The following is a 12,592-nucleotide window of genomic DNA, read 5'->3' as shown; positions in this document are numbered from 1 at the left end:
GTATGTCTGTATGTCTGTATGTCTGTATGTTTGTCTATGTTTCCTGGTTTAGCGGTACAGCAGACAGCTCTCCTACTGAAGACGTGTGTCAGTCTCCCACTCAGCCCAGCTCTGACGCATAGAGGTACTGTCTGTCTGCCAGGACTCTCCCAGAACACAGACCTAGAAATACAACAAATATACCAGATAACTACAGAACAACAATAAAGAACCATAGACCATAGAAACAACCCATACTGTCGGTCTGGACACTCCTAGACTTCCAGGACATAGAAACACACCCAATAGAATAAATCCTGGCACCTAGAACAGAGACATAGAAACAGAAACTCAAATAGATTAGGGGCATAGAAATAGATCCCCTTGACTAGATATGTAGAAACAGAACCTGAACTAGATCAAAGGTGTAGAAATAGAATCTGTTTTCTATATTCTTAGTTTTGTACCAAATGCTGAGTTGAATAGGCTCTTCCCGTTTCTAATCCTTTCTAATAGCAACTTTGGGAATGGTGTCTGTTCTATCTGCTCTGTTTCTATGACTGTAACTGGACTCTGCATGTCTGCTGTGTGTGGCTGCTCTCTAAAGCAGGCCTTAAGACTCATCTTTATCGGCTGGCCTACCCTTCCTCCTAGACTTTAATTGATGCTTTTATGATATGGTTATACGTATATTTGCTTTCGTAAAACAAAAACTATTTTATGAGATTATTCTTGTAGAATTTAAAGCGCTTCACAGATGTAATGTATTATTATCATTACTACAGTAAATCCTAACCCTCACTCTGTACTCTATTACCAGCCCTAATTGAACTTGAACTTAGTCAACTCAATAGCGTTCCTCACTGTTGACTTCTCCCAGGCGTGTGCTCTCCTTCAGTCCCCCTCAAAGATTGTTAAGCAGTAGTCACAGGGAGTATCCAAAATAATACCAGTTCATTCATTCTAAAACCACGAAGGGGAGTGAACGATTGGACACTGCGGGTAGCGAGCGGAGAAACAGAAATGCACTCTAGTCACCTACTGTAGTTTTAGACTAGTACGCTAACAGGACGTGTGCCTTGCCATAGAGACAGCAATATAGGAGGAGTGATTGGCCAGTTTGAAATGAGGCCTGAAAAGAGGGAAAGGCCTTATGGATTGTACACATTGTTTTCACAAAAGCTTTAGATCTAGACAAAGACAGTAACCATCGGAGCAATGAGACCAAAACGACACAAACCAATCAAGTTCATTGATCATAATGATTCGTTACAGTCCTTGTTTCCTTCCCCTTGACGAAGAAGTGACCAACAGTTTTACTAAAGGAAGAAAACAATAACTTTGTAGATTTTGTGGAAGCAGAGTGCATAAGCCATCAGTCCTCCAGTATTTCCATAATTAAAAATGGTATTCTCGCTCTCTTTCTCTCTCTCTCTCTCGCTCTCTCACTCTCACTCTCTCTCACTCTCTCTCTCTCACTCTCTCACTCTCACTCTCTCTCACTCTCTCTCTCTCTGTTTGCAGGTCATTCAATGATAGTTGTTTTCTCAGCAGTCCTCTGTGTTCAGAGCTGGCAGATGTCCAGTGGTACGGACACGACAAGGCCAAACCTGGAACCCTGGTCTGACCACCACCTAACACCTACTGACCCTTACTGACCCTCAACACTGACCCTTACTGCCTCCACCAACCTCTCCTCTAGCCCTGACTAGACTGGCCTCATCATGGACAGGAAACCCTCCTCCATCCCTCCCTTTATCCATATTTCCCTTTATTATTTTATGTGCATATCAAGTTTGGTTGAGCTGGAGTTTATAGGAAGGACATGCCCAACTGGGCAGGACTATTGCTGTGGAACAGCCAAACAGAACCGCTGAATGATCGTGAACTCTGACCTTTAATCTCTGACCCTGCTTCAGTCTGAGCCCCAGGTAGACCAGGAGTGGGAAAGGGGGGAGGTGGGGGGGGGAAGAGCACACACACACACACACACACAACCCCCTGCCCAGACTACACGGCCCTCAGGCCCTGACTTATATCTACCCCTGACCCCAGTGTGTTGCCAGCCAATCAGAGGATACTTGCAAGATGAAATGTGTTTTGGCTCAAATTCTGGGCCTGTGTGTGTACGCTGGATCTGCTAGGTTAATTTCATTGTTGAAGTCTTTGTTTATTTCTCTGTATCGTTTGTACAAAAAAATGAAAATATTGCTTGGGAGAGACTCAATTACTTTTTCACCCTTTAGGAAAATTGCAGAGCAGATTATTGGAGAATTCTAGATTATCTGAAAGACAAAAGACAAACGTACAAACATTCCCAACTATTATAATCCCAATCCCAACTATCTATCCCACAACCAAAGATCCACCTGACTGACCAATGGCACCAGTCCCATGGACACACTTGGAACACTGGTTTATCATACTGGAAGCTACACCCCACATACTGGGATTTTTCAGAGGAACAGAAAGACTGGTCAATTCTACTGGGATCCTGCTGGGAGTTCTGAGCACATCTATTGGGATGTCAGTCATCTGGATTGGGGGTGTACAACAGCCAGCCAGACTGATCAACTAGTCTCTGATACTGGGACTATCCACACTGCTACTGAGCAGTGAGCTCCTGGACTTGGATGTTTTGCCACTATGCTGGGGCACTGTGCTTAGCTGTACTGGGAGATTATGGGCGAACTGGGGGCCCTGCACAGCCAGACCACAAACAGACAGGGACAGACGGGGGGCCCTGCACAGCCAGATCAGAGACAGACAGGGACAGAATGGGGGCCCTGCTCAGCCAGTCCAGAGACAGACAGGGATGGACAGGGGGCCCTGCACAGCCAGACCAGAGACAGACAGGGACGGACTGGGGGCCCTGCAAAGCCAGACCAGAGACAGACAGGGACGGAATGGGGGCCCTGCTCAGCCAGACCAGAGACAGACAGGGACCGACTGGGGGCCACAGACACTTCTTCAGGGTTTGGGTCCTGGAGAGCCAGAATATGCTAGGAATCTCTTGCTTATAGCTAATGTCTTGAGTTTGGGTGAAACTATAGCAATGTGTGTAGTAGTTTTGGGTTGAATTGGAATTAAGAACACATGTAGTTTTGTGGGTTTATTTCCAAACATATCTGCAGGCTTTCAGTGGTCTATTTCATCTGGCTCCTCCCCTTCATTTGACTTTCTGGTGAGAGGTGAAAGCTAATTGGATGTTTAGGGCTGTGTGGAGCTGTCAATCACACAGTTGTAGCAAAGGGCACACCCCTCCCTCACAGTCGAGCTGTGCATATGATGAGATTGGTGAGATCTTAAACACTTCTCCATGCGTTGTGACATCATATACCTGACTGTCTGTGCAGTCCTATGTTAAAAACGGGATGTAACCCATGTTTAAGGACCAGTCTGTCTGTGTCACGTCAATCTGTCAGTCTGTCTGTCTGTCCAACCCCAAGATTGGTCATTGTCTCAGACACCAGTGTAGTATATTTGGGGGTTAATATTTAGATAAAGCTTGAGACCTGTAAACTCCAGAGAGTCCTCATTTGTACAGGTCATTATCTCAGGCTATACTCTCTCTGCCTAACATCTATCAACCGGTCAGAACACACACACATCTTGTGTGTGGATTCACACACACACACACATCTTGTGTGTGGATTCACACACACACACATCTTGTGTGTGGATTCACACACACACACATCTTGTGTGTGGATTCACACACACACACATTCTTTTCTCAGCGGTGCCATCTATGTCTTTACTCTAACCCAGCACTGAAAACCAGGGGCGCTACTTTCACTGGGGGCGGGGGGGACACATTCTGAAATTGCATTTTTGTCACCCCCAGTTTTATCATTGGAATGTGATACAAAACTAGGCAACGGTGTGCTTTAGGACCATGCGGACGCCTTCGAGCAGTCGGGTAGGCTGTTTGGAATATTAATAATAATAATAATATGTCCCCCCAACTTCTTAAACCAAAGTCACGCCCCTGCTGAAAACAGCCGCTCACTAAAACTACAAACCATATAACTACAAATCCCACAGGGCCCAGTTCCTAGTCTAGCAGAGGAAGTGTCTGCTGTATAGAGATCCTGCTTCCCAGAGCCAAATGAACAGCAGGAAGAGGTCTATACACCAATCAGAGAGATGTCAAGTTAAGTATTCAATCTAAGTTTTGATACCAGAGCACAACATACACAGTTAAACACAATATATGAAAACTATGGGCTCCCGAGTGGCGCGGCGGTCTAAGACACTGCATCTCAGTGCAAGAGGTGTCACTACAGTCCCTGGTTCGAATCCAGGCTGTATCACATCCGGCCATGATCGGGAGTAGTGGTGGTGCACAATTGGCCGAGGTAGGCCGTCATTGTAAATAAGAATTTGTTCTTAACTGAATTGCCTAGTTGTTTTATATTTAAACTATAGGCCTATAATATACAGAACCAGTTTTCATCTAGTTCTCCTCCTGACTTTTTGATACATATAAGGGGATTAAGAACATCTGCATAACAACACATTCATGATGTAAGAGTAAATCCAGACTTAATACAAAAAAGTAACAGACACACATATAGTATAGAAATAATGTCACACCAGAACCAAACAGGGTGTTTATATTATTGTGCTTCTATTACTACACTGAACAAAAATATAAATACAACATGTAAAGTGTTGGTCCCTTGTTTCATGAGCTGAAATAAAATATCCCAGAAATGTTCCATATGCTCAAAAAGCGTATTTCTCTCAAATGTTGTGCACAAATTTGTTTACATCCCTTTTAGGGAGAATTTCTCCTTTGGCAAGATAATCCATCCACCTGACAGGTGTGGCATATCAAGAAGCTGATTAAACAGCATGATCATTACATAGGTGCACCTTGTGCTGGGGACAATAAAAGGCCACTCTAAAATGTGTAATTTTGTCACACAACACAATGCCACAGATGTCTCAAGTTTTGAGGGAGCGTTCAATTGTCATGCTGAATGCAGGAATGTTCATTTCTCTACGATAAGCCACTTCCAACGTTGTTTTAGAGAATTTGGCGGCACGTCCAACTGGCCTCACAACCGCAGACCACGTGTATGGCGTCTTGTGGGAAAGCAGTTTGCTGATTTCATTATTGTGAACAGAGGGCCCCATGGGGGCGGTGGGATTATGTATGGGAAGGCATAAACTACGGACAACGATCACAATTGCATTTTATCAATGGTAATTTGAATGCACAGAGATCCAGTGACGAGATCCTGAGGCCCATTGTCGTGCCATTCATCCACAGCCATCACCTCATGTTTCAGCATGACAATGAACGGCCCAATGTGGCACAGATCTGTACACAATTCCTGGAAGCTGAATATGTTCCAGTTCTTCCATGGCCTGCCTACTCACCAAATATGTCACCCATTGAGAATGATTGGGATGTGCTGGATCAACGTGGATCAGAGTTCCAGTTCCCTCCAATATCCAGCATAATCGTTCATCCATTGAAGAGGAGTGGCACAACATTCAAAGGCCACAATCAACAGCCTGATCAACTCTATGCAAAGGAGATGTGTTGCGCTGCATGTGGCAAATGCTGGTCACAACAGATACTGACTGGTTTTCTGATCCATGCCCATACCTTTTTTTTAAGGTGTCTGTGACCAACAAATGCACATCTGTATTCCCAGTCATGTGAAATGAATAGATTAGGACCTAGTGCATTTATTTAAAAAGCTCATTTCCTGATATGAACTGTAAGTCAGTAAAAAAAAAAAAAATTGTTGCATGTTGCATTTATAGTTTTGTTCAGTATAGATGATGTCATCAATGAACTCTGAACTTTGACATTGGTTTAGTAAGTGAGGCCATCATCGTATCCCACGGTAACAGGGCTGTGACACAGCGAGAACGTATAGCCATACCCTTTATAGATTCCATACACCTCTTGCGTACGTAGACCGACACGTAGACCAACTCTTGTTGTAAGCAAATTGTAAAACCAGTATTTTAAAGCACACCTTATGGTTTTGTACTGGGGAAAAGAAACCTTTGCCTAACATTGTTGTAATGCTGCATGTGGACAGTCCTTATTGTGTGTACAAAAACCCAAACAAAACAATTAATTGCGGTCTCTCAAGCACATGTTTGCCTGTGCTTTGTACAGGGTTTATATCCTCCATTGAATCTTTAAAAAACACAAATATAAAACATGGTTTAAAGGTTGCACAAAAATCTTACCCTGTCAGATTAGTTGAACTTGTACCATGCAGCAAGTTGGACCTGAAATTCCTTCTGTTTGTAGGGGTTTTACAGCCCCCAACCCTGCCTCACTGCAAGGTGTCCTGGTAAAATGCTGTGTTTGACCTCTCCTGTAGTTCACCTACTTAGAATCTTAGAATCACTGGGGAACTGCATTCTGCCATCAGCTATGCTATGCTATGCTATGCTAAGGCTTGTTAGCCTGTCCATTCCCCCTGAATGAGCCACCTCTGCTAGCTCACACCATACCATGCATGCTCTGTGGTTCCCGAAACAAACAAAAATGAACAAATAAACCCAAAACATGAGCAGTCCATGTGGTAAGACCATCCCTCTCCCCTCACATTTTCCTCCTAAACAGAGAATAATTTCTGTATCCATGACAACACCCAGTTTGACCTTTGACTCCTAACCCCTGTGGTAATCTCTGACCTCTGAGCCCAATGTGACGCTGTGTGTTGTACCCTCTTCTATAGCCCCCCCTTCGACCATACTATGTGTACCCCCTACGCCCATACTGTCTGTACTCCATAGAAACATAAAACATTTTTATAGTTAAAGAAGATTAAACTAACTATTTTATCAACCTCTTTCCTGAACATGCTGTACGGAGGGGCACTGTAAGCCTATGTGGAGTTTTTAACATTGTTTAACCTTGTTTCCAAGTTCTAACATAGTAAGAATCCTTTCAGGTGCTACATGATGACCAGTTACTGCTTTGTCACATAGGATATAGACTCTCCTCATTGTTGTCAATTGTTTTAATACCAGTTGTGCAGAATGGAAACCGTTCCTTTAGGCGCCAGTTCAGTAAGACACCACTCCACCAGACCATAGAGCATGTAACATGATTTGATTTGTTCTCTTCAACGTTATCCTGACAAAAAGGTGTTGTAGGAAAAAAACTATGTGGAATTCACACAAAAAAGACAGAATTCAACAGTTAATTTATTATTTTTTCTATTAAGAATTTGTATAGTAACTGTACATTTTTCTAAATGGTGTTGTTGGCAACTGATGATGAAAATGTCCATATGAGAAGACATGGTGGTTATTGAGATTAGGAAAATAAATTATTGCTGAATGTTCTCAAGATGGTGTCCTCCTGTCTCTTCTTCTCTGTGTAGTCAATCAATCAAATGTATTTATAAAGCCCTTTTTACATCATCCAATGTCACAAAGTGCTGTACAGAATCACAGCCTAAAACCCCAAACAGCAAGCAATGCGGAAGTAGAAGCATACTATCTGTACCCCCTACGCTCATACTGTCTGTACTCCATAGAAACATAAAACATTTTTTATAGTTAAAGAAGATTAAGTCTGTTGTGTTTTTCTAAAGCTTTAGGAGCAGCGTGTCTCTCTCACATCTCCGTAGCCCAAAGTGGCATCCTTACCTTTATCCTGCTATGTTAACTTTGGATTAATGGAAGTAAATACCTGGCTCGACTCGTCTTTCATCCGATAGCATAACGATTCTGCCTGCACTGACCGATGGGTCGGTTGAGGGACGAGCATCCGCGTAGGCGTGACCACCTATCTGAAGACAATAGGCTGGCCTGGCACGCACCATATTGCAAATGAAGGAGAGGAAGCCACATTCAAATGGGAAAAGAACGAAGAGGAGAACACTCACTACAGTGGATCCTTCCACCCCTGTAGTCTCCATGCTGACAGACAGATCCACTGAGAAGCCTGTCTGTGTGAGTCAGCACAGAGACTGACTCAGCCAGGCTTATCAGAGGGACCTTTCATATTGACTCCCCACTTCCTCTGTCCCAGACAGACACACACACTCTACCTTATGTCATACCGCCTTATTCACTTCCTACTGAAGGAATGTCCTGCAAGGAGAGGTGGGGCTGTTCCATTCAGAGGACAATGGTTTTCTGTTGCTACCGGCAACAGTAGAACACAGGAAAGGTAAACAGAAGGATCCCGGCTGCTATTGTGTTTTAGGGGTTTCACATGTCTGCTGATGTGTTTACATGGCTAACGTGTCTGCTTTAGCTTTATTGTGCCCTCTTGAGCTGCCATGTGATGTTGTAAACTATGTGTGGCCCTGCTTTGTCTTTTGGGTGGTTGAAGCCGATGGAGTGTGGTATAGGAAATGTTTACAACTAAGAACCCATTGGCTGTTCCTGTGTGTAAAATGGAGACTTAGAAGCAAGACTTGCGAGAACTAAGAACTTTCATATCCTTTGTGGGGGAACAATGGAGACACACACACACTTACATTAATGTGTGCTCAGCCTCACACACATATACGGAGTGAAGCATTGGGGAGGGACCCCTTTATTTTTAGGGGACCCCATCTCTTTAAAACTGGAGACTGAATATCCCCTCACATCAGAGAAGTAAACTCCAGCTTTTAGCACTCCTTCTCTTCCCTCTGCCTTCTCTCTCTTACCCCTTGTCCTTTTTCTTCCACCCTCTCCCTCTATTTTCTCTTCCCCTTCTCCCATTCTCTCCTTTTATCCCCACCTCCCCCGCTATACTCCCTCTCTTCTCTAATAAATCCCTATTTTCCCCACTGGTGTTCCCATAGCAGCACTCTCAAACAAGAGACAGCTGGAAGCTGTTAGCTCGGCATGCCGTGAGAACCTTGTTCCCCTCCCTCACTTTATTTAGGAATCCTTTAGGAATGGTGTGTGCATGTTTGAAAGTCTGTATATATTTGACCTTGCTTGTGGACCACAGGCAGTACCTGGAGATCCCCCGCTAACACAAATGGACCAGAACCTCCAACAGCATCACAAACTCGTGATTTGTGTATGTGTGTGTGCATTCATGCGACCCTGCTCTGGTCTCTCCAACCCAGGGCTGATTCATCTTGGGGCCCATGACCTCTTCTGTTTTGATAAACTGATGGATATACAGTGACTTGCAAAAGTATTCATCCCCAGTGGCGTTTTTCCTATTTTGTTGCATTACAACCTGTATTTTTAATGTATTTTTATTTGGATTTCATGTAATGGACATACACCAAATAGTCCAAATTGGTGAAGTGAAATGAAAAAAATCACTGGTTTCAATTTGGGTTTTTTTAACAACAACTGAAAAGTGGTGTGTGCATATGTATTCACCCCCTTTGCTATGAAGCCCCTAAATAAGATCTGGTGCAACCAATTACCTTCATAAGTCACATAATTAGTTAAATAAAGTCCACCTATGTGCAATCTAAGTGTCACACGGTCTGTTACATGATCTCAGTATATATACACCTGTTCTGAAAGGCCCCGGAGTCTGCAACACCACCAGACAAGCGGCACCATGAAGACCAAGGAGCTCTCCAAACAGGTCAGGGGCAAAGTTGTGAAGAAGTACAGATCAGGGTTGGGTTATAAAAAAATATCATAAACTTTGAACATCCCACGGAACACCATTAAATCCATTATAATTAATGGAAAGAATATGGCACCACAACAAAACTGCCAAGAGAGGGCTGCCCACCAAAACTCACGGACCAGACAAGGAGGGCATTAATCAGAGAGGTAACAAAGAGACCAAAGATATCCCTGAAGGAGCTGCAAAGCTCCACAGCAGAGATTGGAGTATCTGTCCAAAGGACCACTTTAAGCCGTACACACCACAGAACTGGGCTTTAAGGAAGAGCTGGCCAGAAAAAAAACAATTGCTTAAAGAAAAAAATAAGCAAACATGTTTGGTGTTTGCCAAAAGGCATGTGGGAGAGTCCCCAAACATATGGAAGAAAGTACTCTGGTCAGATGAGACTAAAATTGAGCTTTTTGGCCATCAAGGAAAATGCTATGTCTGGCACAAACCCAACACCTCTCATCACCCCGAGAATCACATCCCCACAGTGAAGCATGGTGGTGGCAGCATCATGCAATGCGGATGATTTTCATCAGCAGGGACTGGGAAACTGGTCAGAATTGAAGGAATGATGGATGGCGCTAAATACAGGTAAATTCTTGAGGGAAACCTGTTTCAGTCTTCCAGAGATTTGAGACTGGGACGGAGGTTCACCTTCCTGCAGGACAATGACCCTAAGCATACTGCTAAAGCAACACTCAAGTGGTTTAAGGGGAATCATAAATGTATTGGAATGGCCTAGTCAAAGCCCAGAACTCAATGCAGTTGAGAGTATGTGGTATGACTTAAAGATTGCTGTACACCAGCAGAACCCATCCAACTTGAAGGAGCTGGAGCAGTTTTGCCTTGAAGAATGGGCAAAACGCTCAGTGGCTAGGTGTGCCAAGCTTATAGAGACATACCCCAAGAGACCTGCAGCTGTAATTGCTGCAAAATGTGGTTCTACAAAGTATTGACTTTGGGGGGGGTTGAATAGTCATGCACACTCAGTTTTCTGTTTTTTTTTGTCTTATTTTTTGTTTGTTTCACAATAAAAAAATATTTTGCATCTTCAAAGTAGTAGGCATGTTGTGCAAATCAAATGTTGTGTAAATCAAATCTACTTTCCGGCTACCCGGATAAAGCACTAAATAAACTTCAGTTAGTGCTAAATATGGCTGCTAGAATCCTGACTAGAACCAACAGATTTGATCATATTACTCCAGTGCTAGCCTCCCTACACTGGCTTCCTGTCAAAGCAAGGGCTGATTTAAAGGTTTTACTGCTAACCTACAAAGCATTACATGGGCTTGCTCCTACCTATCTCTCTGATTTGTTCCTGCCGTACATACCTACACGTATGCTACGGTCACAAGACGCAGGCCTCCTAATTGTCCCTAGAATTTCTAAGCAAACAGCTGCAGGCAGGGCTTTCTCCTATAGAGCTCAATTTTTATGGAACTGTCTGCCTTCCCATGTCAGAGACGCAAACTCGGTCTCAACCTTTAAGTCTTTACTGAAGACTCATCTCTTCAGTGGGTCATATGATTGAGTGTAGTCTGGCTCAGGAGTGGGAAGGTGAAGGGAAAGGCTCTGGAGCAACGAACAGCCCTTGCTGTCTCTGCCTGGCCGGTTCCCCTCTTTCCACTGGGATTCTCTGCCTCTAACCCTATTACAGGGGCTGAGTCACTGGCTTCCTGGGGCTCTCTCATGCCGTCCTTGGGAGGGGTGCGTCACCTGAGTGGGTTGAGTCACTGATGTGATCATCCTGTCTGGGTTGGCACCCCCCCCTTGGGTTGTGCCGTGGCGGAGATCTTTGTGGGCTATACTCAGCCTTGTCTCAGGATGGTAAGTTGGTGGTTGAAGATATCCCTCTAGTGGTGTGGGGGCTGTGCTTTGGCAAAGTGGGTGGGGTTATATCCTTCCTGTTTGGCCCTGTCCGGGGGTGTCCTCGGAAGGGGCCACAGTGTCTCCTGACCCCTCCTGTCTCAGCCTCCAGTATTTATGCTGCAGTAGTTTATGTGTCGGGGGGCTAGGGTCAGTTTGTTATATCTGGAGTACTTCTCCTGTCCTATTCGGTGTCCCGTGTGAATTTAAGTGTGCTCTCTCTAATTCTCTCTTTCTCTATTTCTTTCTCTCTCTCGGAGGACCTGAGCCCTAGGACCATGCCTCAGGACTACCTGACATGATGACTCCTTGCTGTCCCCAGTCCACCTGGCCGTGCTGCTGCTCCAGTTTCAACTGTTCTGCCTTATTATTATTCGACCATGCTGGTCATTTATGAACATTTGAACATCTTGGCCATGTTCTGTTATAATCTCCACCCGGCACAGCCAGAAGAGGACTGGCCACCCCTCATAGCCTGGTTCCTCTCTAGGTATCTTCCTAGGATTTGGCCTTTCTAGGGAGTTTTTCCTAGCCACCGTGCTTCTACACCTGCATTGCTTGCTGTTTGGGGTTTTAGGCTGGGTTTCTGTACAGCACTTTGAGATATCAGCTGATGTACAAAGGGCTATATAAATAAATTTGATTTGATTTTAAATGATATAAACCCCCAAAAATGATATTTTAATTGCAGGTTGTAAGGCAACAAAATAGAAAAATGACAAGGGCAGTGAATGCTTTTGCAAGCCACTGTAGGAGTGAGATGTGTGTGTGTGTGTGTGTGTGTGTGTGTTATGGGTTTGGTTTTTCTCTCCATTTCAAGGTTAGTTAGTACGTTAGCTGAGGCATGCACTGATCTGATTCACCTCACCACTCCGACTGTCATAGCAAAATTCTTACTTGAATTTTTTTTCCTGCTTAAAAGCCATTTTTGACTATTTTAATTGAAAACTATTTCAGTGAGGTACTTAAGTGTTACCCAGAAGTTATTTGATATTGATATAAAAACGTCTGCATTGGCCTTCAAAAGATGCTACACAGAATTTCTTGCCTATATGGAAACTAGGTGAATTGCAACAGTACAAGGCTGCATCCAAAACCAATCTCTCCCCTCCCCTGCATCCCTTTTCCCGTAACATGGAGACTTGCGCCTTCCCAGGTAGCAATGAGATT

General features: G+C 44.0%; 1 protein-coding gene across 11 annotated transcripts in view; it reads left to right on the top strand.

Moving 5' to 3' along the window:
• LOC112253465 (FERM domain-containing protein 4A-like) overlaps positions 1-3,506 on the top strand; it is a 219,174-nt gene extending 215,668 nt beyond the window's left edge. For 8 of the 11 annotated variants that reach the window (XM_042323195.1, XM_042323192.1, XM_042323198.1 and 5 more), the window contains exon 24: positions 1,504-3,506. In XM_042323195.1, the coding sequence (XP_042179129.1) occupies positions 1,504-1,606 (103 nt within the window). In that variant the 3' untranslated portion in view covers positions 1,607-3,506. Of the gene's footprint in view, positions 1-52; positions 125-1,503 lie in introns of all 11 variants that reach the window. The other 3 variants (XM_042323191.1, XM_042323197.1, XM_042323194.1) reach the window with 2 other exon arrangements.
• Positions 3,507-12,592: the final 9,086 nt, after the last annotated feature.

The sequence above is a fragment of the Oncorhynchus tshawytscha genome, linkage group LG06 (assembly GCF_018296145.1).
Source record: "Oncorhynchus tshawytscha isolate Ot180627B linkage group LG06, Otsh_v2.0, whole genome shotgun sequence".
Lineage (NCBI taxonomy): Eukaryota > Metazoa > Chordata > Actinopteri > Salmoniformes > Salmonidae > Oncorhynchus > Oncorhynchus tshawytscha.
The sequence above is the reverse complement of the archived record's forward strand: the minus strand, read 5'-3'. Positions and strand labels throughout refer to the sequence as shown.